Source organism: Mustela putorius, unplaced genomic scaffold, assembly GCF_011764305.1.
Source record: "Mustela putorius furo isolate JIRA1106 unplaced genomic scaffold, ASM1176430v1.1 tig00000129_pilon_pilon_pilon, whole genome shotgun sequence".
NCBI lineage: Eukaryota > Metazoa > Chordata > Mammalia > Carnivora > Mustelidae > Mustela > Mustela putorius.
Window position 1 is genome coordinate 13,311,956 of NW_025421290.1, and position 26,787 is coordinate 13,338,742.

A 26,787-nucleotide genomic window follows, 5' to 3' on the forward strand; every position below is an offset into this window, starting at 1 on the left:
TCAGTAAACATGAACATATAAAACCCTCCAGGCAAGCTTTTATTTCTTCATTTTCTGTCCAGAAAGCTGTAGATTCCCTAGGATGCCAGTGAACATTATTCTCCATAATGGCCTGTGTGTACAAGAAAAATTACACCCACTTGGCAGTCTGATGCCTTGATGATAAAATGTAGTTATGATATTTGAGAGGGAACATGATCAAATAGCCTCTAGTTTGGGGGATGTGCAGGTCAGTAGCACAGCTCACTTTCCCAAGGGACCATGTGTTATGGCCTCACTGGGGAGAGGGACTTACATTACTGTGAAGGTGGCGTTTGCGAGTGCCTGGCCCAGGGTACCTCCACTTTCTCTTCTCTAAGCCATATTCAACTTTACTTGAAGATCTGGAACACGTAGTTGTTCAAACTAAGTGTATATTCAACCTCTTCTTTTTCAGGATTTGCCAGAATTATTGCAATTGTGAGAAGGTTCCCAAAAAATGAGTAATAATCTACTTGTTTTTAGGCAGTGTCTTTTAATATCCCTTACACTTTCTGTTGTGGATAACACCAAAGTGTTGGCTGATTGTTTGGGAAGGTCTGAAACCTCACATACCTGAAGGGTGGTCATGGCAGTGGGGAGGCGTTTGAAGGGGCACCACATCTGCTGGTTACGGTGAAGACTCTGACTTTGGGGTCACTTCGTTGGGGAGAGCGGAGGACCGGAGCAGGTAGCCTACAGGCAGTTGTTGGTGTCTTGCGACGTACAGGTATTCTCTGGCACCTGTGATGTCTCCCTGCCCCAGCTTTCTGAAAGAGCTGCTGGGTGATTCAGGAAAGTTACTTGTTTTACATGTTAAGGATCAAAACTTGGCCTCTTGGAAGAGTGAGAGCTTTGATGTAACAAAAGTGGCCATTGAGTTGTAGCTTCATATGTTTGTGTAACCCCTCCTTTAAATTTGTCTTTGTACAATCTAAGTGGATCCCTTAGCTGTACTGAAGAGAGAAACCAAAAGGGGGGAAATGATTTGCATTTCTTTCAGCTTCAACTTAAATTTGTTTATTGGCTTAACTCACAGACTAGCAACAGGTCAGCAGGCCCAAGGGCACAGGCTGTCTGGCAGGGCTGTGCTTTCTTTGGTGGGGAGCTCCAGTGACACTTCTGGTTTGGCCCTTCTCCCAGATGATCGAGACGAGATGTCCTGGCTTTCAGACTGGTTTCTGTCACGTGAACAACACACACTTCCTAACTTGAGAACCGGGTTGTATTGGCTTTAGGGATTTATGGCCTAAACTCATGGTTAAAGTATTGAGTCATGACAGAAAAGTCATTGCCAGCTTTTTAGGGTGAAACCTGGAGGTCCCCTCCTTTGCTCTTTACATGGAGAGCGGGGTGTTTTCTGGCAGGAGTCTGACTTGGGCTTGGAAGAAAGGCTTAATTATGTGCTGGTTGAGGCTCGGTCTGGCTTGAGGGTGTGCATGGACTTCACTTGGGTTCCTTCCTCCCTTATCTAAGGAGGAAGTAGGGAAGGAATGGGACAAATTTTGGCTTCCACTTTGCCGCCCCCCCCCCCCCCCCCCCCCGCCTACACTAATGCAGAGTGGACACAGAGGAGGGACTGTGCTTTCTTTGCCTTCACTGTCCTGCTTTAGGTGGTGGGGCAGGGAGTATCTTTAGGATGCTGGTAGCTTTTTTGAATGTTTGGGTTTGGGTTTTCCTGTCAATGGTGGGGTGCCGGTATTGCTTTTCTCTTTCCTCAGGAGAGTCAGTGTGGGCTGAGGGGACTGACTACAGGGTGAATTTTCAAGAGCCACTTCCAGAAGTGCCCTGTTAGAGCATCCTTTTGGGACCTAGTATGTGGAAAGGGCCAGCCCTCTGCTGGACATACTTACTGAGAAACGCCCTTTCCGTTTCCTGGTGGAGAGGATGTTGAAAGTGCAGGGAAAACACATCCCCTTTCAAACGTTCCTCTTACCACCTTTAGACTGTATCCCATGATTTTTTAAAGCTCTAAATAGTATTTGGCATCTGGTGTGCTTGGGAAATGAAACCAGACATGAGGAATGTGAGAGGGGAGAGAGATGGCCAAGGAAAGAAGCAAAGCAGTTTTTTCTTTTCACATTCTTCTTGATAAGAGAATTTGGGTTAATGTTATCATGTTGTTGAAAACAAAAGTGCGTGTCAGGGCCCTTTGGAAAATTGTGAAATGTGGGGGAAACTGCAGCTCTGAAAACAATAGGTATGGTAATTAGAACGGAGGGTTCCCCAACCATTCTCTTTGAAGTTGCTCTTAGGGCATACGGTTTTGTTTTGTTTTGATTTGTTTTGTTTTGTTTAGCCTGTCCATCTTTTTATGTCTGTGACATTGTTTCAGAAATTCCGGAGACCACTTAGAATACAGAAACAATCACATTGTTGAAATTATAATTGGAGAATTAAATGTGAACTACTATCTTTTTTTTATAACTTTTTAAAAAAGATTTTATTTATGTATTTGACAGAGATCACAAGTAGGCAGAGAGGGAGAAGGAAGCAGGCTCTGCTGAGCAGAGAGCCCGATGCAGGGCTCGATTCCAGGACCCTGAGATCATGACCTGAGCCAAAGGCAGAGGCTTTAACCCACTGAGCCACTCAGGCGCCCCGTGAACTACTATCTTGATTTAAAACAAACAGGTGGGTCATGGTATACGTGGTCCCCACCGCACTTGATGAGTACAGTCAGAAACTCTTGACTGTCTAACCAAGTTGGTGGCTGGCAGGAACTCACAGACTCTTCTTGTTTGCCTTCCACCAGGATCTAAGTTGTTTCCCTGGAACCACTTTGGTCAGAGGAGAACAGTGATAGCTGAGCATATCCCTCAGGCTGGACCTCCATCTTATCAGTGTGAGGCAAAAGTCCCTGATGAAGCAACCAGAAAGGTGTCTGCGTCTTTTTTTTTTTTTTTTTTTTGGTCAACATGACTTCCAAGTTTACCCCATACATTAGGTACCAATACTGTGTTGCTTTGTGGAAGACAAATCTTACATATCCCATATGTGTTGTGACTTGGTCTTATTAGAGAAGAGTGTTAAGGAGGGTTTTCTTGGAGACTCTGAGTTCTCCAATGTTTTATATCATCATGATCATCATCATCTATATTCCCGAAACTTTGGCCCTCAGCTTTTGACTGTTACCACATTGAGAGTCTTGTTTGTTTTGTTAAAGAGCAGTACAAATGACTCTTAACTTCTAGCGAGGCCACAGATGGATTAAATTTCTTATTCTTTGCTAAGCAAAATGCACCTGCTCCAGAATCTTAAGTAGCTTTTTAATTGCTTCCGTGTGCATGGCATAGCCATAGCCATCTGTAATGCTATAGATGGATTGCATTTTGGATGTCCCAGAAGTGACTTCTTCCCCTCTGCAATGGTGCCAGAAGCTGAGATTAGAAGATGTGTTCTGGTTGAGGGCCCAGCTGTCACAGTGGAATTAGTCCTTTCCCTCGGGCTGATCTGATTAAAAATGGACCAAGATGTGGACGCCTAGGCCCCAGGTTTCAGAAACTGCATTCCATCTTTACTGGACAGAGTTAGCAACTTAGCTGCTCCCTGAATGTCCTCACTAGGCCGGCATCTCCCTGAATCTGTGAATTTTCTTCATCTGTGTCTCTAGCACCTCATGCTCTGTGTGGCTGATTGAGGTTCAGCTGTGATAGCTGAGGAAATGAATACTTTCTTAGGCAAAGTGTTTCTTGAATGTAAGGAATGGGGAAAAGATTCTATCAGCAGGTCTGTTTCCCATGGAGCTTACTTGGGAGGGTGGGTGGAAAAACCAGGCGCCAGCTAGCTCAGCGAGAAAGAAGCTGCTCACTCGAGGGAGGCCGTAGACACCCGGAGATGCAGTCTGTTTGAAAGGCTACTTTCAGCATCAGAAACCTTGACAAGTGGCTAAGGAGCACTTGGTGATGTGATTGACTTTTTGTGTCTTGGCATTTGTGAAAAACAGATCTGCAGGCAACTGTGGGAAGAACACCCAGTCACACAGCCCTGAAGTTCAGAGACAGACCATCTGTTCACTTAGGTATTTATGCCTTTGCATTCAACAAACATTTATAGAGAATATACCATGTGCTGGGGACTGAATGAAACTTTGTCCCTGTCTTCAGGATCTCATAGTTGAGTGGAGAAAACAGACGTGAATTAAAAAAAAAAAAAGAAGAAAGAAAGGAAGAAATCCAGACAACCAAAAAACACTCAACTATGTATATGGTGCTTGGGCTGTGAAAAGATATGTGTGACTATTTCTGGGAAACCTAAGGGCCATTAAAATAGTAGTAGTTGAGTGGGTCTTGAGTGGTGAATGGAAGATGGTTAGGTACAGAAGGAAAAGAGCACCCAGGCTGAGAAAACTGTGGATGTGTGGGCTCAGAAGTGCGACTCCTCTCAAGGTCTGATCACTATACGCACATAGGTGTGTGGGGCATGTGGGTGGGCAATGTTCATGGTATTGGGAGACAAGGGTAGAAAATCAAGTAGGCAAGGGCTAGGCCACGGAAGGTTGGATGGTCCAGGCCGGAAGCTGGATTGTGTCCAGGAGACACTGCAGAACTGAGTGACACAATCAGATTTATGATGTGCTGAGAATAAATCCCAGACTCCTCACTCTGCTGGGCAAGGCCCTGGGGTCCGGGCCCCTTTCCTCTCCAGCTTCTTCTCTCTCAACACTGCCATTACTAACAATGCCCCAGCCACACTGCTCTTCCTTCCCTGACTCAGAGGTGCCACATTCCCCACCTGCTCTTGGCTTCTGCACACACTCCAGCGTGGAATCCTCTTCCCCCAGCTCTTTGCAGGGCTAGTTCCATTTATCCATTAGGTCTCAGCTTAAATACCCTGTCTTTGGAGAGGCTGTCCGTGATTACAGTATTGAAAGTCGCCGTCTCCGCCACCACCACCAGCATCCCACCATTTTCTTTCACTTGCTTCTTGCATCCCCTTTAACTGTAACTAACTAAAATTAATAGTTATAGTTTTGTTTCCTTGTTTTGTGTGGTTTTTTTCATGCCTTTTCCCAAATAATTTTTCTAAAACTCTCTGAAGGGCACATCATCTCATTTTCATCCCTCTTTCCTTAGCAGTTAGCACAGTGTTTGGCACATAATCAGTAGTGAACAAGCTTTTTTTTTTTTTTTTTTTAACAGTTTATTTTTTTTTTAGTAATCGCTATCACCCATTGTAGGACCTAATTTATGACCCTTAGATCAAGAGTCTCATGCTCTTTGACTGAGCCAACCAGGTACCCCAGGACTCAACACACTTTTGACTTAGTAAATTAAATGATTAATATGATGAACTAGGGCATCTATTGGTGACTTTCAGCCCATGGACCTCAATGGGCACACCACCTATTTTTGTATGTATGTTCCATGAGCTAAGAATGGTTTTCACATTTTTAAATAATAAAACAAATTTTTAAAAATATTTTATGATGTGAGAAAGTCATATGAAATTCAGATTTCAGTATCCACAGTAAAAGTCTTATTGGCACGTGGACATGCCCATTTTTTACAGATGCCTGTTGCTGCTTTCGTAATAAAATGGCAGGTTGTGATAATAACTAGAAATAACTAGTTGTGATAGAAGCTTAAAGGCCCACAAAGCCTAAAATATTTACTATTTGGCCCTTTACAGAAAAGGTTTGTCAACCCCTATACTGGGGAACCATGGGCCAAGGAGGAGAATTGAAAACTGTAGTCATTTTGATGAGAGATAAGGGGAGGCTGAATAAAGGTCATGGCCTTGAGGTTGGAGAGGGTGGGGATTGGATTCCAGTTGGATTAAGCATGCAGGTTCCCTGACTTCTGTCAGGTTTCCCTGCTCCACACCTAACCACTTAGTCTTCTCCAGTCAACATCTCCTTCTGTTTCCCAGCAAAGTAAGTTGCTAATTTCTCTCTTTCTAACTGTCCCACAACCTCTCAAGTCCCTCCTTAGGTCCAATATGTGAAAAGAGGATGATGGAATGAAGTGGTGGGTATGAGTGTGTTTAGTAAAAATCACAAACACACACAGGCAGCTGTTGGGATTACTTGCTCATTAGTGACATGTTAGAGAGTTAAGGAGGGCTGGCCAGAGTGTCTACTGCCAATGACGGGTAATGGAATGATTATTTTGCGTCCATTTTGGTCTATATCTGGGAGACTATGCTCTGAACAGTAGAATTCCAAATATGTATTAAAAATGGCAGCCTGTTGGAAATCTCAAAGCTTTGCCATCATTTACAGTTTAAAGATGGGTTTAATGGAGAACCTTATATATTTGGGGTTACACAGAAGAGCCAGCATAGAAACTTGGCCTTTGGGCTTTACTGAGGCTTTTAAACACAAATCACCTGTCAAAGGCAATATTTTGGTCCTCATTAAAAATGATTTCAATTACATTCTTAAGTGAAATAGGTTCTATATCTTATTACCCATCTTAGAAACTAGCCAAGACCCTCATATTTTTTTGTTTATAGAACTGCTGGCTTTAAAAAAAAAAAAAAGATTTAAGAAATGCTTTGGACTGATTTTTAGATCTCAGTATTTCCTGTGCTCCCCACCTCAGTATAGCCAGAATATAATAAAACTTGGGTTTGAGGGAAATAACCTATAAAGTACAAAAGTAAAGTTGCTCTCTATTTGTTTCCCAAACACTTTGGTCATACTTCTCCTGTGCAAGGCACTGATACAGGACGTGAGCACTTTTCCTTATGGAGTTGACTCTTCAATAGGGGAAGCAAGACCCAGACCACAAATTACTGTAACTGTTGGCTCTGCCTCATAGGGGTCACAAAACGCTAAGAGGGTCCAAACCACATTCAGCAGGGTGGGTTAGCAAGACTGCCTGGAAAGCTGGAAAGCTGAGCGGGGACCATATGACCCTTCATGTGTTAGCTCTTGCCTACTTTGGTTTTTTTTTTTTTTTCCCTTCATCTTCCAGTAGTCTGAACATTGTCTCCTTGCCCCCATATGGAGGCACTTAATCTTGCAGACCTTAACAGTAGTCCCTGAACAGTCTCTCCTCAGTTTGTTGATTGACAGGGTGTGCAGGACTCTGGCCTGGCTTCCAAGGGGGATATGGCTCCTGCCCTGAGGACATACATTGGAGACCAAGGTTAACAGTTATATTTTAATGAGCTAAGTCTTAACTCCCATCTCCTGGTATATATCAGTTCTATTGCTGCGTACCCCATGCTGGTTAACAAAGAATACAAGAATTGCACACATAGAGAAATTCTTAAAGCAATTTGACATTGCTGAGATATTTGTACTATAGTGTACAAAAATATGTTTCTAACAGATTGGAGGGAAAGCAAGTAGTCCTTTGCCTCAGATAGTTTGAGAAGCTGGTGTATAGATCACCATAACTTGGATATTTTTGAAAAGAACATTTTTGCATACACATTCTCCTCCTTCCATCTGTCATATGAACAATCTAGAGTGTTTTTTTTTAAATCTCCATTTTACTGTGAAAGTAGTATGTCTTCATTGTGACAACAACTTGAAAAGTATAGAAAAGTTTTTTGTTTTTTATAAAAGTAAGTCATGCATTTGACACAGGCTAACTGTTGGCTCATATTTTGGTGCATTTCTCTTGTTTTTTTTTTCCTGCTCATACATGTACACTTTTTCTTACATAAATGGGACTTTGTATACCTATTCCTTAGTTTACATATCCTAAAAATTAATTTGCATGTCATTTAACATTCTTTTACAGAGAACTGCTTGGTGGTCTGGCATCTAGTTGTACTATGATTACCCTTTTTGTATGGTCCTCTATTATCAGCACCTATTTTATCCCCTCATTTATTTGTCATAATAGCTAACATTTTAAAAATTTTTGTGACATCTTTGATAGTATCTCTGAATATTTCGGTGGGATATGTTTCTAGAAGGTCAACAGTATGACTATTTCAAGGCTTTGATACATTGCCCATCAGAAATGTTGAACCACATTTCCATTATCACCAGTGATGGATGGGCTCACAGTACCAAGGACTGTCAGGATTGGTACTGCCAGGGTGGGAGCTTGTTGACAAAGATAAAGGCAGAAGCAATGAGCAGAATACTGGGGAGGATGTCTATGGGGCATGGAAAATGGTCTGTTGGCTAAAGTGGAGGATACTTTCCAGGAAATAGAGAAGACAGAGAAATTGAATTGGATCCGATTTGGTGGAGCACTGAATGCTAATTAGATTGGTATTGGGGAGACTTTGGTGGGTTTGGGTCAGGAAAATGAAAGCCCCAGGGCTTTACAATGGGAAGATGGGCTTCTACAGCACAACCTGTGCCTCAGCACCACTCATTCCCAGTACACGCTGTGCCCCTTCCCACCTCGTGTCTTTGCTCGCACTGTTCCCTCTGCCAAAATGCTCTGCTTTCCATTATCTATCAAAGCTCCACTCGTCCATCGGGGACCTTTCTCAGATTGTTCCCTGTGGACTTTCTGCTTGATTTTATAGCACTTACTGGTATGATATGCGATAGGACTTTTGTTACAACTACTTGGTGCACTACTCTCTTCCACCAGATTATAAGCTCCTAGTGAGCTTACAATTTCATTTCACTTATGTATCTTTAGGTGCTTATAGTGCCTGTTATAGAATAGGTAGTACACACATTTGCCAAAGGAATCCCAGGTACTGCATATTGCCTCCCATGACCTCGCACAAGTACACTGTAGGCCAGGAGATGTGTGCTTCAACAGATTGGGATATTGGATATCTCAGCTAAGTCTTTATTTCAGAGCCATTTGGATCATCACATAGGGCTACACAAGGGACACGCTGCTCTGAACATTTCCCTCTCTTCCTATCCCAAGACTTCTAAATGCCACCCTCCGGAGACCACTGTCCTTTAAGTAAGCAGAGATCTTGACTCTAGAAGTGTTTGTAAATCATAGTTATTTATGAAAAATTTTACTGGAGTTTGTATCATTGTATGAGATTATTTTTAAAAAGCCATATGGCATCATGTTATACACATCATTCTTTGATTTGCTTTTTTCACTTAACAGTATAACTTGGGAATTTTCCCCAGGCAATATATATATAATCATAATCTTAAACTATATAATCATTAAAAATGTAATTTTGTAGTAGAAATTCAAATTCAAAAGGGTACAAAATGAAAAAGAACAGTTCTCTAATCCCCTATTTTTATTTTAGAGGTTGCAGCTACTATTAGTCCTTTCTTATATATATTCATAAGTATGTATATGAATTCTTTAAAATGTAATCTTGTAGTATATATATCATATGGCATCTTGAACATGTTTCCATATCCACATATACATATGCCTTGTTTTTAAATGAGGGCACAGTATTCTATTATGTGAATATACTATAACCATCTCCTTTTTGGTGAACTCATTTGATCTTTTCTGTTTGAATATCTATGACTCTTCTAGCTCATGTGAAGTTACTCTTCCTTTGTTATGAATTTAAATTATTCAACAAGATAAACAGTAACTGAGTGCCTTCTTCTTCCCTGGCACTGTGCAGGACACGAGTGCCGACCAGTTGCTTGATGTGCAGTTCCTTCCCTTGACTTGGAGCTCATCGTGGTCTAACAGGAACGTATTCTCTTAAGGAACTTAGAATGTGATATGAGCTGGAATGAGTAGGTAGGCCTTAGCATACATATCACTGATTCTACTTTGGGAAGGTAGAAAAGAAGAAACTGATACCAAGCTTTAAAGGGTAAGAGATCCTTGAGGGGTGTGAGGAAGAGAGGGTCATTCTTGCAGGGGAGTTCAAGAACAAGATGGGTTGGCAAGAAAGAGCATGTGTTAGGCAAAGAATGGCCAGTAGCCCAATGCGATTGGGGCATGTGCTGCGGCACGCACAGTAGGGTTGTACTGTTTACTCAGCAGTTGGTCGTAGGAAACATTCAACAAGTGAATAGAAGACTGTGCTCTTTGCCCAGCTAGGCTCCAAATCCTCCTGGGGTTGTCCTCTCTGTGCCGTATAGGGGCATATCAACTGTCTCCATGCAGAGGTCTCTTTCTTGAATTGGTCTGACTTAAAACAAAAAACAACGTTTTACCCATTTTTTCACCCTTAACCATGTCCTGTCTTCTCTTTTGCAGAGTTTAGTCCCTTCAAGAAGTAGAACAGAATTCAGTCATGGCCCCAAGGAAGAGAGGTGGACGGGGGATCTCGTTCATCTTTTGCTGTTTCCGAAATAATGATCACCCAGAAATCACCTATCGGCTGCGAAACGATAGCAACTTTGCGCTTCAGACCATGGAGCCAGCGTTGCCCATGCCCCCTGTGGAGGAGCTGGATGTCATGTTTAGTGAACTTGTGGTGAGTCCCCAACTTCCTTCCTGGAGGTGGTTGGGAGCCAGGAGGGAGAGGAGAGAGATGTGCATGGTTGGTTTGGTTAACCGTGGGCTTGCCCTTCTTCACTGAAATGACCCCTTTATATTGGCACCTCAGCTGTGAGCACAGGGCCTCTAGCATTGCTACATCGAAGGGCTTTGCTTTAAGTTGAGGGATTTCGACCTTAGGTCTTCAAAATATGTGGCAGAACTGCATCCCAAGTTGCTCTTTCTATTCTTCCCCATTCCAGTCTGAGTCTATATTGTGTGGATAAAGAATTCCCTTGTCTGCTTCACAGCTTCCACAATTCCCTCCTGCTTTCTCCACCCCTACCCTCAGTGTATAGTATTAATGTCTTTTTAAAAATTAGTCATACTCCTCCTCCTGTCCTGGATCCTTTGATGAAAGACATTATTACTTAAGTACAGTGTAATTATTTAGCCTAATGATAGGATTGCAGTAATAACTGTTGTGGGAAACTTTTTATAGATCCTATCATATTTTAGAATCCACTATACTGAAGTGAGAGATGTGTCTAGTATAGGACCCATTCACCAAAAGATGTAAGTGCTCTCTTGAGCTTGGCTTTTCAGGCACTTCTGAAGTAGTGTTTCTTTCCATTCTATGTTTTAGGGGATATTGTGGCATAGTTTAAAGGGTAGTGGCATGGGGGATTAGGAAGATGTTGGTTCAAATTACTGTTCTGACTTTACTATCTGTATAAGTATGGAAAAAGCATATAAGCCTGTTTTCTGGAACGGGAGAAAAGAAATAATGCCTCCTCCCAGTTTGATGTAGTATCTAAGAAGAATTTACATAGTGGGAGTGGCCCAGTGCCTGGTCCTCATAAGTGCTCAATAAATGTTACATGAGTACTCTATCCTCCCTTTATCACCACTGGCAATTTGTAGTGGAGTCAGTTCTCCTCAGACCATTGATATCATTCAACAGATATTAGAGAGTGCTACCATTCGGCATGACTCTTAGGTCAAGAAAGTAACGTAGGCTTTCTTGCTGTCTTCCAAGGGTAATATCTGAACTGATCAGGTCAAGTCCAGCTCCTCTAGACCAGAATTTACCTATAAGTTTATCGTATGAGACAGGCCAATATGAGAGGGTACTGTGAAGCTGATGTTTGAGTTCTTGTCTCCTGAGTGGATTAACGGGCCTATTACCAACCAGAATTGGTTGGGAGAGAGAAGAGTTGCCTCTTAATAGCATGTTTGTATATTATGTTGTTGATGAATATTTTCAGTGTTTAAGGAATCTCTCTCCTTTCCTGCCTCTCATGCAGAGACTCTGTTCTGGGTGTTACTCGGGAGGTTCAAAATGGAAAACTAGAACCTATTCCTAAACAGCTGATAGTTCAGTAGCCAAAGGGGACTGATGCAGGCATAAAGGAAGAAGCACAACCCACCTCTGCGTAGATTGTGTATAGATGTGTTGTGAGGACACGGTGATGAGGAGGGTAGTCACAGAAGGCTTTCTGGAGGAGGTGAGCTGTGAGGAGCAGTTGAAGGTGAGAAGTGGAGAGGGTCAGTGTTAACGGTTGTCTCAGTCATCTTAAGCTAGTTCATCCTGTGATAGCAAACCCTAAGCTGTTATAAACGGCAGTGGTTTATCATTTGCTAATGCTGTGTGTCTTTTGTGGGTCAGCTGTGATTCTGTTCCTCACCATCTTCCAGCCAAGACCCAAGCCTGGTGGAAGACGAAGGAGAGACATGGTAAACTACTAGCAGGCTCTAAGGTCAGGCTTAGAAATGGTACGTGTCTCTGCCTAAGTTTATTGCCTTGCCACTTTTCTTTGGCCAGTGAAAATCACATGACCACTCCTGAGGCCACTGGGCGGAGGGCATGGTGGGCGGGGGGGGGGGGGCGTTGAGGACACATAATCCTCTTCCAGAGAGAGGCAATGAGTCATCTACCATGGGGGCTGCAAAAAGGGGCAGTTAACAATGTATTCACATACTTGGTTTTATTTTCCACTTAAAGTATTTTAAAACCAAAAGTCAGCCTAAGGAGATAGATGTCACTGATAGATGAAGGCCTTCTTGGTGGTAGTGGAGCTGGAGGGCAAAGCTAGTACCCTTGAAGCACTCACATCCACCGTCTTTTCAGTTGTAGTCTATCAGACTCTCCAAATGAGCCCGAAGCCAGAGCCCGCGTGGTGGCAGCTCCACGTACATCTTGAAGACAGCTCATTGTTCTGTATTCATAAGGGAGAAAATTCCACTCTCTGCCTTATTGATGTCTTTATTCTGTGTGAAAATTGCCTGCAGCTGTTAGTTGTTAAAAAGCCAATGCCAAACCAGAACTTTAAGCTGAAACCATTGGAAAACAAATTATGTTGAGGTTTGTATCTGTCCTGGTGAGTGACGATGGATTTCTATCTATTCCTGACTTCAGGGACTTAGACCACAAATCCATCCAACGGCCAGGGGTGTCCTGGGGCAAGAGAGGTGGGTTCAAAGCCACTGGAAACTTCTGCCCTGGTTTCTCTTGAGTGTTCACAGAAGCACTTCTGCCTCTGCCCATGCCAGGAAAGGAGGGCCACATGGGGAAGGGGGGAGTGCCTGGCATGTGGGGTCAGACCACTCTGCAACCTGTGGTTACTTCCTATAAGATGGTTTCTGTTGGAATTTAAGTTTATTGCCTTGCCTAGGAAATGAGGATAGTACTGTATCTCAGAGAGGTTTGGTGTAAAGAAGGTAACTTCTTTAAAAAGGCTGCCTCCTATTAGGTGCTTTACACTCCACATTCTAGTGCAGTGAGAGGGATGGGAAGTCATTCAGGTATTTCCTGGGCACAACACCCTAAGCAGACATGCCAGGTTTTTCCTCTTTTTGAAAGCTAATCTGCCTGCTGTGAGTGAGTCAGTGTGGGTCCTAACTTGCAGAGGAAGCTTCTCGTCACAGCTGGTTGTTACAAGCTGGTTTCCTTTGCCTCTTCTGATGACGTAGTCTATTAATGTTTTTAAACGTGGTGCTGAACAGGTAGGTTGCAGAATTGCTTACTGCAGCCTTATCATCTCATAAGTAAAGCAGAGCTGAATGGGAGTTCAGCCATGGGAATCTGTAAAGAAGGTGGGGTGTGAGGAGCACCGGCCGCAGGCCGTGGAGTCAGACTTGCTCCAATTTTAGGATGTAGTGGTTCCTGGAGGCCCCAGTCCAAAAGCCTGCGTATCTTTTTTTTTTTTTTTTTTTTTTTTAATAACAGCTTTATTGAGATCTAGTTTACAGACTATATAATTCACCTATTGACATTGTAGAACTCAGTGGCTGTTAGTATATTCACAGAGCTGTGTGACAATTACCACAAAACATTTTAGAATGTTTTCATGACATCAAAAATCAGCTCCCTTCCCTATTAACTGTCAACTTCTCATTTCTCCCCAGTGCAGCCAGGCTATGTCTAATGCACTTCCATTTCTGTGAATTTGACTCTTCTGGGCATTTCATAGAAATGGAATCATATGATATGTGGTCCTTCAGGGCTGGCTTCTTTCGCGTAGCATGATCTTTTCGGTTTATCCATGTTGTAGTGTGTATCAGTACTTCATGGCCTTTTGTGGCTGGATAATACTCCACTGTGTGGATGTACCACATTTTGTTTATCCATTCATTGTTGATAGATGTTTGGGTTGTTGCCAGTCTTTAGCTATTACAAATATTGCTGCTCTAAACTTCATTCATATACAAGTTTTTGCATGGAAATAGATTTTCAGTTCTCATGGGTGTAGACCTAAGTGTGGAATTTCTGGGCCATATGGTAACATAATGTTTAACTTTTGAGGAATTGTCAGGCTGTTTTTGAAACTGGTTACACCATTTCACAATCCCACCTGCAGTGTGTGAGGGTTCCAGTTTGACCCCATCTGTGCCAACACTTGTTATTACTTCCTACACATTGACCTTCTGATTTTAAAGCTATTTTATAGCTTTAGAACTGAGGGCATGTAACTTGGACATTTTTAAAACTAATTAATTAATTATTTTTGTGAGTAGAAATACTCACAAAATTATTTTTGTGAGTAGAAATAGCCTCTGTGTAACAATTTTTAACTGATTTGGTATATTTTTAAAAATACTCAGTTGAGAGCTTATGTAATCTCTGTTAGCTATGTATTTTATGCCTTTCAAGCATCAATCCTTTTTTTCCTGATTACCTCCCCCACCTTCTCACCCCACTTTTTCTGCTTTGTCCATTGCTTTAGCCACAAACTGTGAGCATATCCAACCTAAGACTCAATACTGTTCCCATAAGATAAGATTTAGTTATGGTCTTTCCACCATCTCTTAAAGGTCTTAGATTTTTTTCGCCAACCTATTTGAAGACTCCTAGGCATTAAAACTCTGTAAGTGGTTCTTATTCAAGTAACTTTTTCATCTCAATGTTAGAAGATTTCCTTTGGGATGAACAGAAAAATGTGTCATTAATTGACTGGTCAGTTCTTTTGGGGTGTATGCATGTGATAACTGGTGAACAAAGCAGTCATGGTTCTTCACGAATTTGTGGGACCGAAGGTTTAGTGGGGGAAACTAAACACGTAATCTTACCTTGTGTGTCTGAGGATCATGAGGGGCTTCTCCCCAGTGTATACTTTTGGGGAAGCATGTTCAGTTCCCTTTTTTTCACAAGGAGGGAGTCCTATTCACAGGTTCCCTGTGTATAATCCTAGCTCTCTTGTCCAGGAATTCCTAGCTTCTCTTCCAGCTCCTCTTGGGGATATGCATAGTTGAGTCCCTCTCTCTTCCTCAATTTCTCTACGAATCAACTTGCTTTCCGGAAACACATTTTGTGCCCCTTGGTGCTATGAATTTCCTAGGAGTGAGCCCCCTTGGGAGTTCTGTAGTTGTACTGCTGGTAGGTCAGTGTCTAATTCTGCACTGAAATCTCAGCAAGGCCACTTGTCTGCAGGTGAAAGTTGGGTTCTCCAACCCCACTTGCATGCATGAAAAAGAAGGTATTTGATTTCCTTTCTAGCTTGGCTCCTTAGCTTAACTGTCAGTGAATTTCAAACTTGCTATTTGCTGACACCTACCCCCAAACCCCACAGATTCCTAACCTAGTGGGGAAGGGTCTTGGAAGGCTTTGGGGCAAGTTTCATTTGATGTTAAGACACAAAAATCAAGTAGGAATATCCAGACAAAGTGGAGAGAGGAGTGTTACAGACTGTGAGAACAGCATATATAGGGGGCTGGGAGGTGAGAAAAATCATAGAAGGCTCAAGGAACAGAAAGCTGAGTATAGATGGAACATGAAATCAGAGGCTTCTGAGAAGAGGTTCTGGAAAGGAGATGGGAATGATTGTATTATTGATTTAGTTATATATCTTAGATTCTTATTTGAATGAGAGGAAGAGATCTCTGCTTTCTTATAGTTTTCTCAGCAAACCAAACATATTAAAGTACAGCAAAATATTTTGCTGTCTGATTACATATACAAAAATAACCATTGCTCTTGGCAGTCTCGGTGAAGTGTTAATAAGTATAGCAAAAGGTGTCATGTCTTGTTGAATAGATTCTGTTTTCACTTGAGTCCAGTTGTTGAGATGAGATGCTTTCTTGCTGCAACGTATACCTTCTCAGGGTACTTTAGTTTTGAAATGAAAAGGGAAGAGAGAATTAGGAGGAGGCCCCTTCTGCTCTTCCACCCAGTGCATAGACTCCACAAACCAGGAACTGGTGGGCTAAGGGTTTCCTACAGACCATTCCACAACAACAATGATATTGGAAATGATGTCTCCTAATGGGTTCCCTCAGCTCTCTTGCCTTATAGAACATGCAGATGTCCAACTGCTTTGCCTGGCACAGATTTTAGGTGAGAAACCAGGTTTCGGGCAAACCTGGTTATGGTTTTGAAGTGTTTTGCACCAAATCTCCAGTCTTCTAGTACACACATTGTTTTCTGTATTTGGATTTATTAGAGGAAAGCTTTCATTTCTAATACAGTAAGTACATCACTATGAATTTATGACTAGTTGGAAATATGCATCATGGATCCAACTTTTCCTAAATCTGAAATGTGACCAGTTACATTTTACACTTTTCTGGTTAATCTGTCTTCTTTTGAATCCACTCCTTTGTCTTCATTTGTTTGGCCAGTCGATCTAATGTTTTGGGATAATAGACTATAGAGTGCTGTGCCTTCTAAGAAATGTAAACTATGTTAAAGAAACTTATTTAAAAATTTGTTATTGATCACAAAACTACCATTTATACTATTGAGCATTGCCGATGAAAATCAAATCTCAGTGAGGAATGTGGCAATGATGGATACCATAGGTTGATGGGGAGATTTGTATCCTCATAAACACAATTATTCACTATAGGTCAGTTTTATTATTACTGATTCCTGGGGACATTAGTAGCCAGCATAGAATTTGAGAAATGAAGATAGCAGGAATGAGAGAATTTAGTTGACATATCAGAGTCAGATGAATTCACAGTCAAGGTAAGCTGTGCCAGCTGAATTCACTTGGGAATCTACTTCAGTAATCTTTTCATTTTTCAATATATTCTGAAGTCAACTTTGGTATGAAAGGAGCTACAGGAATCCAAATTTGTCTTACAGATTTACCAGTGTACAAATTTTGTTCTTTTCCTAACTACGTGAAATTTTACTCCTCTTCTCAGGCTGCCAACATAATTTCTTTTATTACTAGGACTATCTTAAGCTCTTTTTAATAAAAATTCTTCCATTATCACTAGAATTGATGACAAGTTTCAACACTTTTTATCTCTTTGTTTTTAGAACTTGCCTTTCACACTAAGACCATGACTAAGAATAAAAAGTTTCTCATAGAAGCTGTTCAGTTCCCTGTCTCCAAAAAAGATGTAAAAATTGGGTAGCAAGAACATTTAATTTTAACCTGATTGAAGGGGGGAAAAAAAAACTGGTTATAAGGAATCCTAGTTTTAATCTATTGTTTCTTAGAGTCTAAAGGATTGCTTGGTAATTAAGCAGAGAAAATCAGACCGTATAAAGACTTCAAAGAAATGTTAGAATAGTCTCAAAGTGTTCAGTTGTCTGGAAGCCAAAAAGCAGAATGAAAAACTGATATTAAAATTGTTCTATTTCCATGAGGTAAAAATTCTTTTTATTTGACAAACCTGTAATGGTCAACGAGAAAATTCTGTTTAGCTAAAGGACATGGTTAGTTGACAATGAAGAAGAAAATATATTGAGTAGATCTTCCCCTAACTCTGTGGCATTTTTGGATACTTTGACTTGATGAGTTTATAGAAAAATGCTTAGAACGGTATGAAAATATGCAGTACATCACAGAGGTAAGTGGGAAAGCAGATATGGTCTTAAATGTGTTCAGTGCTGAAATTCCTATGTAGAGGATGTGAACGGCTGCCAATACATGGTCAATTTGCAGATGACCCAAAAAAATGATCCCAAACCCAGAACTTTATAAACAAATTATTTTGGCCCTGAGAACAACTAATGATTTGTGATACAGGGTGATGTTAATGTAGGTGGTTTTGCTTGCTTGTATACTTCTGAACTGAACATTACATTTCTTCTAAGAATCAAAGTAGGGTTGGCAGTAGATCTTCATCCCAATGGATAGTCTACATTTCTTTGTACTGGTTGGAGGCCCAGTTTGGTTAAAAACAGTGAGGTGGACAGTAGGCTTCTTAAGTTCCCTTCTTGTCTTCTGATTTACCACACAAGAACAGTAAAGCTTAAGGTAAAACCACAAAACCATTTTATTCCTTCTAGTACTAAATTTATGTTTTATCTCACCAAGATCATTCCAAGTATCCTTTTCTATAGGCAATTAAGTATAGATTTTTGACTCCATGTTAGATACTTTGTTATAAATCAATATACTTATTTCTGGGTGTTTCTTAATTTAGATTATAGGGACTGAAATGGGAGGGGGATTGTGGAGAGATGGAGGAAAGAAACATGAAAACTTTCTTTTTCTTTTATTTATTTATTTTTAAAGATTTTATTTATTTATTTGACAGACAGAGATCACAAGTAGGCAGAGAGGCAGGCAGAGAGAGAGAGAGAGAGAGGGAAGCAGGCTTCCTGCGGAGCAGGGAGCCCGATGCGGGGCTCGATCCCAGGACCCTGAGATCATGACCCGAGCCGAAGGCAGCAGCCCAAACCACTGAGCCACCCAGGCGCCCCTCTTTTTCTTTTAATACAAATAGCTGCAAAACCATCTCTGAGCTAATAATTCTTGAAAATAGTTACAAGTCATCTTGGCCTTGATGACTTTCATTACTATGGATTCTAAAGAGACTGAACAGTATATACCTACTTAGCTTTTGACTACAATTTAAAATCTGATTATTTAACTTAATCCTCAGGCTACCATGTGCAAATTATGCGAAGTCAGCCTCCAGTATTGACTTGCCAACTCTCTACATGTCCCTGTATAAATCAGTCCAGGTTTTAGAAGACTGGGAAAATAATTTCATCTCCACAAGTCATGTGGTTTAGTAAGATTTTGAGTATAAATTTTGAAAATGTGTTTCAGTAATGGCTAGAACAATCTGGTAGTTTGTATAAATAACTGCGCATGAGAATATATATTGATGCATTGGGATTCATCTAAACATCATTTGTTCACATAAAACATATGTCACATGGCCTATGGGAGGTAAATGCCCAGTATGTGGGTGGTGTATTTCAGTTCTAACTGTCCTCAATTTTATCCACTGTACTTGGAATCCCACCCCCCATCTTCAATTCCCAGAATTACTCAGTAATTTTAGACTGTTCTTGGTGTATGTTGTAGGAGCTCAGTACCAGTTACATCTTTTAGTTATGATTTTTTTGGCTTATGGATAAAGAACCACATCTCTGTATATTTTTTGGAAAATAAGATTTTAAAATGTAGTAGTTTTTCTCCTCTTGTCCAATTTTAAATGAATCCACTGGAAACACCCTACAGCTGCTGTTTATTTCATTATGCAATGGAATATTTAAGAATTAAATTAAACCAAATAACTGAAAGCTCACTTAGAATGTATATACAGGTTGTTTATAGGAAAGATGGGCATTTCTTGGATGTAGAAGAAAAAGCCAAGTCCTTTGCCATCTTTTAAACAATCAGATGGTATGAGTTTATTCCCATATGGACACTCATTATGTTAAACAGAATGACACACAGGCATTGTAATCTGGCTTTTTCATCCTCAAGAACCCTAGGGCCGGGAGTGGGGTGTGGCCCAGAGAGGGTACTCAGTAAATGCTTGTGGCCTGGATGAGTAACGAATTACTAAAAGTTAATACTTGAGATGCTCAGTAACTATTTTAATGTGTATGTGTGTGCATATGTGCCTGAATTCATGACTGCTGCATCCTCCAGTGGTTGGGTATATATATTCTGAATTATTCTCGAAGTAGAAGTGATACATTTGGGCTGATCCTTGTGTCCTTCCTGTCCCCCATCCACCTGTTAACCATTCTCTTCAGTCTTATTCTTCAAATGGGAGCACCAAAGTGTCTAGCATCAAGGGTAGCGGCTTGAGAGGACAAGGTTGATAATGTTTGAGAATTATTTCCTGTCCAGTTTCTCTACCATAAGTGAGTGGATAAAATAAATAGCTGCAGTGTGGGAAGAGACCTATTCTACTAAATGTCTTTTGACCCAAATAAAACTTAAGTGTCTGCTGAGCTGCCAAAAAGTCTCTGAAGAGCTTGCTGAGCCGGTGCGGGAAGAGCCTGGGCTGGCAAGAGCAGTACAGGTGTCACTGAGAGAAGGGGAGCTTATTTAAACTCGACGCTGGTTCTTTGTCCCACAAGATGAAGTCCCTCCATGCATTCAGTTAGGGAAACACTGCTTAGAAATTCTCTGTATTAAGCCTTGTCAACAGAAGTTACCAGATTATAGATGTAAAAACTGGATATTTAGATATTTAGGTGGCTGGATGGATACTGGGAGATGATTTTAACATATACTTAGAACAGAGTTATTTAAGATTCCTGCAACACTGCTGGTGATGTATACTAATTAAAAATTAAAAGTTGCTCTAACGAGTTTCTGATTGTAATAACACAGAGAAGCAGAACGAGAAGCCTACAGGTTTAGTAGCAGGTTTTGTCTAGCAAACTGGTTATGGTTTGCATTGCCTACTGTTAAAGAAAGGAAAGGAAATATTATAAAACACTTACCCACTGGTATTAAGAACTAAAAATTATTTCTGTTAGTCAGCCTTTGCTTGTGGGATCTCACTTCTTATTTTTATATATCGAATTAAAGCATGTCTATCAGACACAGAGAACATGACTGTGTAGGTGAGTCATATTGTGGTATTTCATCTAATGACTAAGAATGTTGGCTGAAATCTTACCTGCTGAAAACCTTCAAGGTTCTCTTGTGTGTACACATCCATTTTGGGATTTAAAGCACTCTGTTGTTTTCCATTTATGTTTTTCCTGACTGGTTAGGAGCAGGTAGTAAGTCACTGAATGTACTTCTGTTTAAAATGACTAATATGGAATGTCACTTTCAGATTTCAAACCACCGCTGGGAAGGTAAAGGACTATTCTCAGGGTCACTGTGGTTAAATTTTAAGAGCTGAATTGGCAATCTGTGACTTAGGGATGTGCCGGTCACTTGCTGTGGCGGGGTTAGATGTTCATACATTTGATGAAATGTCTCCGCCTAACAGTACATTTTCTCTCTACGTTTGTAAAACTAATTTGGCCTTTTTCCCCACGACATTATATTTATCACTATGTCGTATGACTTAAGGCCTAGTCCCTTGTGCCTCCGAGCATCTGACTTTTTTCTGGTACTGTTGAGTTATGGGATGGAGGGAGAGGGTTAATGTCAGAGAGGGTTAAATCCAGCCAGGGCTAACTTAGGGTGTATGTGAAGTGACCTGGAGCATTGCTGCCTGGAGGTATGTGGGGAAGTCTTTGGTGGGTAGGGCCAGGGTGGGTGAATTGGGCCTCCATGCTGTGGGCAAATACCTGAAGTATATGCAGTTTAAAGGAGAAAAGTTAGCTTTGTCTGAGTAAGAATAATTAGAAATTTCGTGAGGTCTGAACATTGAGTCAGACCTCAACATTGGCTGGCTACCTGGTCAAGGACCACTAAAAAACAAAAATAAAAGCATACAAAGCCGTAAGTTGATTGACAGGATGACCCCAGGACCTGTCTTAGCTTCATGTCTCCTCGTTTTTTTTTATTCTCTCCCCACCCCGACAGAGCATTAATTGCGTGTCCGTCTACCTCCACATGATGCATTAGTATGTGTGTGAGTAGTTAGTTTGACTCATTAGAAATAGAAATCCAGAATTCCTTTGTTAAAGATTTCTCTTGTAATCTGGAAACGTATTTGTTGGCTCATTGAAATGTATTGATTTGGTGGATTTTCAAAGAGTAAATGCTTTCAATATTGTTTTGGACGTTTTATAAATAACTCCCTATTTCAATTTAGCTAAGTCTCTGAAAAGCGCTCTTTCAACTCATTCAAGACCCTTATTGTATATTTTTTCAAAATTCCTTCCCTTGCTTTATCTAGCAAATCAATCCATTTCCTTAGATTTATTTGTACTGTGCCAATTGTTTTATGATTTATATAGATTTCTTTACAGTGCTGCCTGCTTCTGTGGAGTGTAGGACCAGTGAGATTTCTTTGTACAGAACCTTTTAGAAGTGGGTCTTAATAATACGCTTTGTTAGTGATGAAGCCTAGAGCTTTAGTTCCCACAGCTGGATTTCTCTCAGAGGTACTTTTTTCTTAATAAAAAGTGTGTCATTTATACCTTTTTCCAAGATACTATATATCAAATATATATTTTATGAAGATATTAAAAACATGATATGTTCTCTAAGAAAAGCCTATAGGCTTTTGTTTGCTGGTTTTAGTTTTCAAGAAGCTTGAGTTCAGAGCGGAAGAGGAATGGTGCTTTGTGTGAATGTTTCGCCTTTTATCACTGGCTAAATTATTTTCCTTCATTTAACTTAAAACTCTGTCCAACAAGGCATAATATGAAAGAAAAGTTTGTGGCCAGTGAAGGATGCTGGGCGATCCAAGTCTAGGGCGTAGGAGTAGGAGCTGAATTTGTTCTGCTTGTCTTGGCATTAATTGACAGTCCCCAAAATAATATCTGACTTAGCATGATTGTAAAACAAAACAAAACAAAACAAAACAAAAAGTAAGGTGATCTAGGAGCCTCCAGGATGCTGCCGGGGATTTGGGCTAATTACATTTGTTAATCTCCGTGGAAAACTTGCTTATTAATTCACAGAGACACAGAGGAGCCAACACTTTTCTGTAGAGCCACCAATAGGGAAAAATGAAAAACAAAACACTGAGAAGGTTCTTGAGGATTTATCATTAAATTTAACTTATCATTTAATTTAATATTAAGGGGCCTTAGGGGAAATACTATCTCTTGGTCTAAATGGAATGCATAATAATAGAATCCATATATAATTTTCAAGGGAAGTGATCTTTGGTTTCAAACAAAAGCTGTGTCTGAAATTTTAACAGTTCCCAGAGCAAACGACTTATCCTAAAGGGGACCACATTTTTCCTTTTCTTTACACGCCCCCCTCAGCCCCCCACACACATCCAATCAGGTTCTCTTCTAAGCCAACTCCTTGGTTTATCAGAAATTTGGTTCAGGCAGAAATTTCCTTCCTTATGGTTTACCTAAGGTTATATTTTCTCTACTCTGAATTTTTTCTTTTCCTTAGGGTTCCAACAACCAAGCTTGATTCTATTTCTTTAGCAGCGTATTGAGATGTAATTTTACATTCTATAGAATTCACCTATTGTAAGAGTACAGTTCAGTGAGTTTTAGGAAATGGATGCAGCTGTGCAGCGACTGCCACCATCCTGCTCCGGAACCTCTCCAGCCACCCTGCCCATTTGCATCAGTCCCGTCTGCTTCTAGCCCCAGACAACCACCAGTTGGCTTTCTGCCCCATAGATGTACTTTTTCTAAAAAATCTCATGTAAAGAGGTACTGAGATATAGTGATCCGGCTTTGTTTTCCAGGATTGCCTTTTTCAATATTTGGATTAAGTATCAAAATGAAAAATCTCTGTAATCTGTAATATTACTTTGAAGTGATGTCAGAGTTTGAAGGACCTAATATGTCAAGGTGGCTTTCAAATTAGTTTGTATGACTTTCTTTTTCCTCCTCTGTCAACTTTGATTTTATTGCCCTCCTTGTCCACAAGTATATCTAAATGAGTGCCAGTAGCCTGAAAAGAGAAGGCAAAAGGCATCCAGCCATTCTGTATTTAAAGAAGGACCGCAGGAATCAGGTCTAGGAGACATGGAGTAAGATTCAAACACAGAAGCTAAAACTAAAACTAGGCAGCTCCCGTAAGAAACTGTAGAATACTTCTTCACCTGCAAGTTACAAAGATCCCTCAGAGAAGACAAAAAGCACTAACTCTAGAAGAAAAGATTAATAAATTAGACATCATTCAAATTAAAATACGTAGTGATCAAAATAGATTATTAACAAAATAAAAAGGCAAGCTATAGCCTAGGAGAAATAGTCTCTATATACCCAGGACCAAGGAGCTGTTTCCAAAATAGGTAACAAATGTCTCTAATGCAATAAAGACAGGTAACTCAATGAAACTGGGCAGAAGACTTGGATAGTTCACAAAATAACACGTGGGAGGGGCCACGTGAGAAGGTATATTCAGCACCAGTTATCAGGGAAATGCAAATTAAAACTACATTGAGATAACTCTTCAAATAAACTAGATGGTTAAAATTAAAAAGACATAGCACCAAATTTTGGTGAAAATGTGGGGTAACTAGAGCTGCCATCTATTGCTAATGGAGAGTGAGATGACACGACCAGTTTCTCAAGTATAAAGGGCTACAGCCACTTCAGTGCCTACCCTGGCCAAACTGAAGATTGTATTAAATCTGTATGTTTCAGTGTATGTACATTTTACTGCCCAGAATAGGGGAGGGATTAATCTTCGAAATACGCTGATGATTGCTATATCCTACAATAATCCTCTCCCTTCGTCCCTCCCTTTCTTCCTCCTGGCTTTTCCACGTGCCCTCCCCTTACTTTTTTGCGGGCAGGGGGCAATCCAGCCATGTCACATACTGTTTCAGAACAATAATTAGTTAATTAATGGCAGAGATGAATAGAACAAATTCAGTTCCTGCCCTCTGGGCACAAGTCCAGGACAGGAGTCCGACAAGCCAATAATGTGCCAGTCGCAATGTGGTAAATGCCCTAAGTAGAGGCAAGAATAGGGGAGCGGCTCATCCAGGAGAGTGGAGGTGGGCCATGTGGAGGGAAATACGCGCTACCTTGACAAGAGCTTGGATGAATGGGACTGATCCTTAGATATGGTGGTAAAGGCTTTCTGAAAAAAGGGAACAGCAGGTGCAAAAGTTTAAAAAGTGGGCAACTTGTGACCAGAAGTGCTAAAAGGTGGCTGGTGGCAGCAGAAAAGGAGAAGGGATAAGTCAGTGCATCACAAGGGACCTCTACCTACCTGCTGAGGAATTTTGGACTTTATCCTGAAAAGAAAGGGAACGACTGAAGCTTTCTATCTATCATCCTGTCTTCCTTACTAGATTCTTAAATTCCATGAAATCAAGGTCTGTTATTCATCTTTGTATTCTTTGTAATGTCTGGCCAGCGTCCTGGAATGGGTAGGACAGCGAGGAAGTGTTGACTGATCTCTAAGGCTGTGTGTGATAGTCTCTTGGAGTCTTGCATGCTTGATTCAGCCATATTATTAAAATGGAATGAGTCAGAGCAGAGATACTTTTGGAATGGAGGGGTGGGGGTCTTATTACACTCTGGGCCTTGTGCCGGGGCACTCCCAGTCATTATCTAATTTAATCTATGTCATTCCTACTCAGAATCTGCCAGTGACCTCCCGTTGCTCTTAAGAGAAAGACCAAAGTTCATAGTATCCTTCAAAGCTACTGTTCACTGCCTGCTGTGCTTTTTACCTATTTAGTTCCTATTCATCTCTCAGCTTTCACTTCACTTCCTTGGGGCAGTCTTCGTTGCCCTACCTTTCCCCACAACAGGCAGACTGTCAGAGCTCAGCTTCCTGTGTGATCGTATCCTGGTTCATGAGATTATTTGATTTCCCTTATTCTCACTCAAGAATATGAGCTCTGTGATACTTTTTTGTTCCTTGCACCTAGCATAGTGCCTCGCGTTTAATAAATACAAAACAAAATTTGGTTGCATGAGCTAATCCTTGAGACAATTCTGTCAGATATATATTATGATTCTCATTTTTCAGGTGAAGAAATTGAAGTCCAGAGGTTAAGTCACTTGCACAAGGTTACATAACCAGATGAGAGCCAGACCTGGAACTCAGGAATGGCTGATGGCAGCATCTTCCTCTTTCTGCTCGTGGACACTCCGTAGGCTTTGAGTGCAGCAGATGGATACATTTTCATACTTGCATCAGTGTTGTGATTTTACCTACCTGCTGAATGATCAACAGAATGGACAGTCTTGTGGTTAAGAACGTGGGCTCTGTAAAATAGTTCCAACCCCAGCTCCTCCTCCACCATTTACTAGCTTGGTTACCTTGAGGAAGGTACTTAATCTTTAAATTTCTTAAATTGTAGTATTTTTAAAAGATTGATTGATTGATTGATTGATTGATTTGTGGTGGGGGAGAGAGACAGGGAGAGAAAGCATTGCGGCATTCGGGGGGTTGGAAGAGCAGAGGGAAAGAATCTTTTAAGCAGGCTCTATGCTCAGTGTAGAGGTCATCATGGAGCTTGATCTCATGGCTCTGAGATCATGACCTGAGCCAAAATCAGGAGTTCCACGTTTAACTGGCTGAGCCACCCAGGCACTACCCCCCCCCCATTTTCTTACTGTAATTCAAAATTATAACCAGTGACCCTGTAGCAATTAAAAAAATTTTTTTTTAATTTTCTGGAAATTCTCTTTTTCCTTAAAACCATCTGCTTCTAAGTCCTAGTTCAACTGTGAAGCATTATTCTACCTCTAACAGCAAAATACAGTAGTATTAATACTTATTAATACTCTTTGCTGTGAATTTTTAGGTTTTAGGCTTTACCTGTTTATACCTCTGCTCAGTTAGCACAAACAGTGCTGTTACAGGAGTAGTATTGTTTTCTCTCACAAATCCTGGACCTTTTCCCCAAAGTAAGCGCCATATTATTGAGCTGTTTGAATAACTGACCTGAACCTGCTCCCCCCACCCAAAGAAAAACCCCAGCGGTCCGGAAGTGATTTATGTCACAGTACTTTCCTCATTTATCAATAGGTGAGAGCGAGTATGACTTAACAGGAAATTAAAAAAAGAAGAAAGTAAGAAAAATAATCACTTCGTATATATACTAGTTGTATGCAAAAATCTTAACATTTTTAGCATGTTCCCTCACAGTGGGATTTTCTGTAAATATCTTTTGTTCTTTCCCTGATTGTTCATTGTTAAAATTCTTAACTAGTTTCTTGCGCTTAGGGAGTCATGTACATGGGTGTGTGTTTTAG

General features: G+C 40.8%; 1 protein-coding gene across 4 annotated transcripts in view; it reads left to right on the forward strand.

The window, feature by feature from the left end:
- The window catches only part of DAAM1 (dishevelled associated activator of morphogenesis 1), a 162,691-nt gene that overhangs the window by 54,639 nt on the left and 81,265 nt on the right, over positions 1–26,787 (forward strand). For all 4 annotated transcript variants that reach the window (XM_004738862.3, XM_004738865.3, XM_045070058.1 and 1 more), the window contains exon 2: positions 10,089–10,308. In XM_004738862.3, coding sequence (XP_004738919.1) covers positions 10,126–10,308 — 183 coding nt within the window. In that variant the 5' untranslated portion in view covers positions 10,089–10,125. The remainder of the gene's footprint in view (positions 1–10,088; positions 10,309–26,787) is intronic.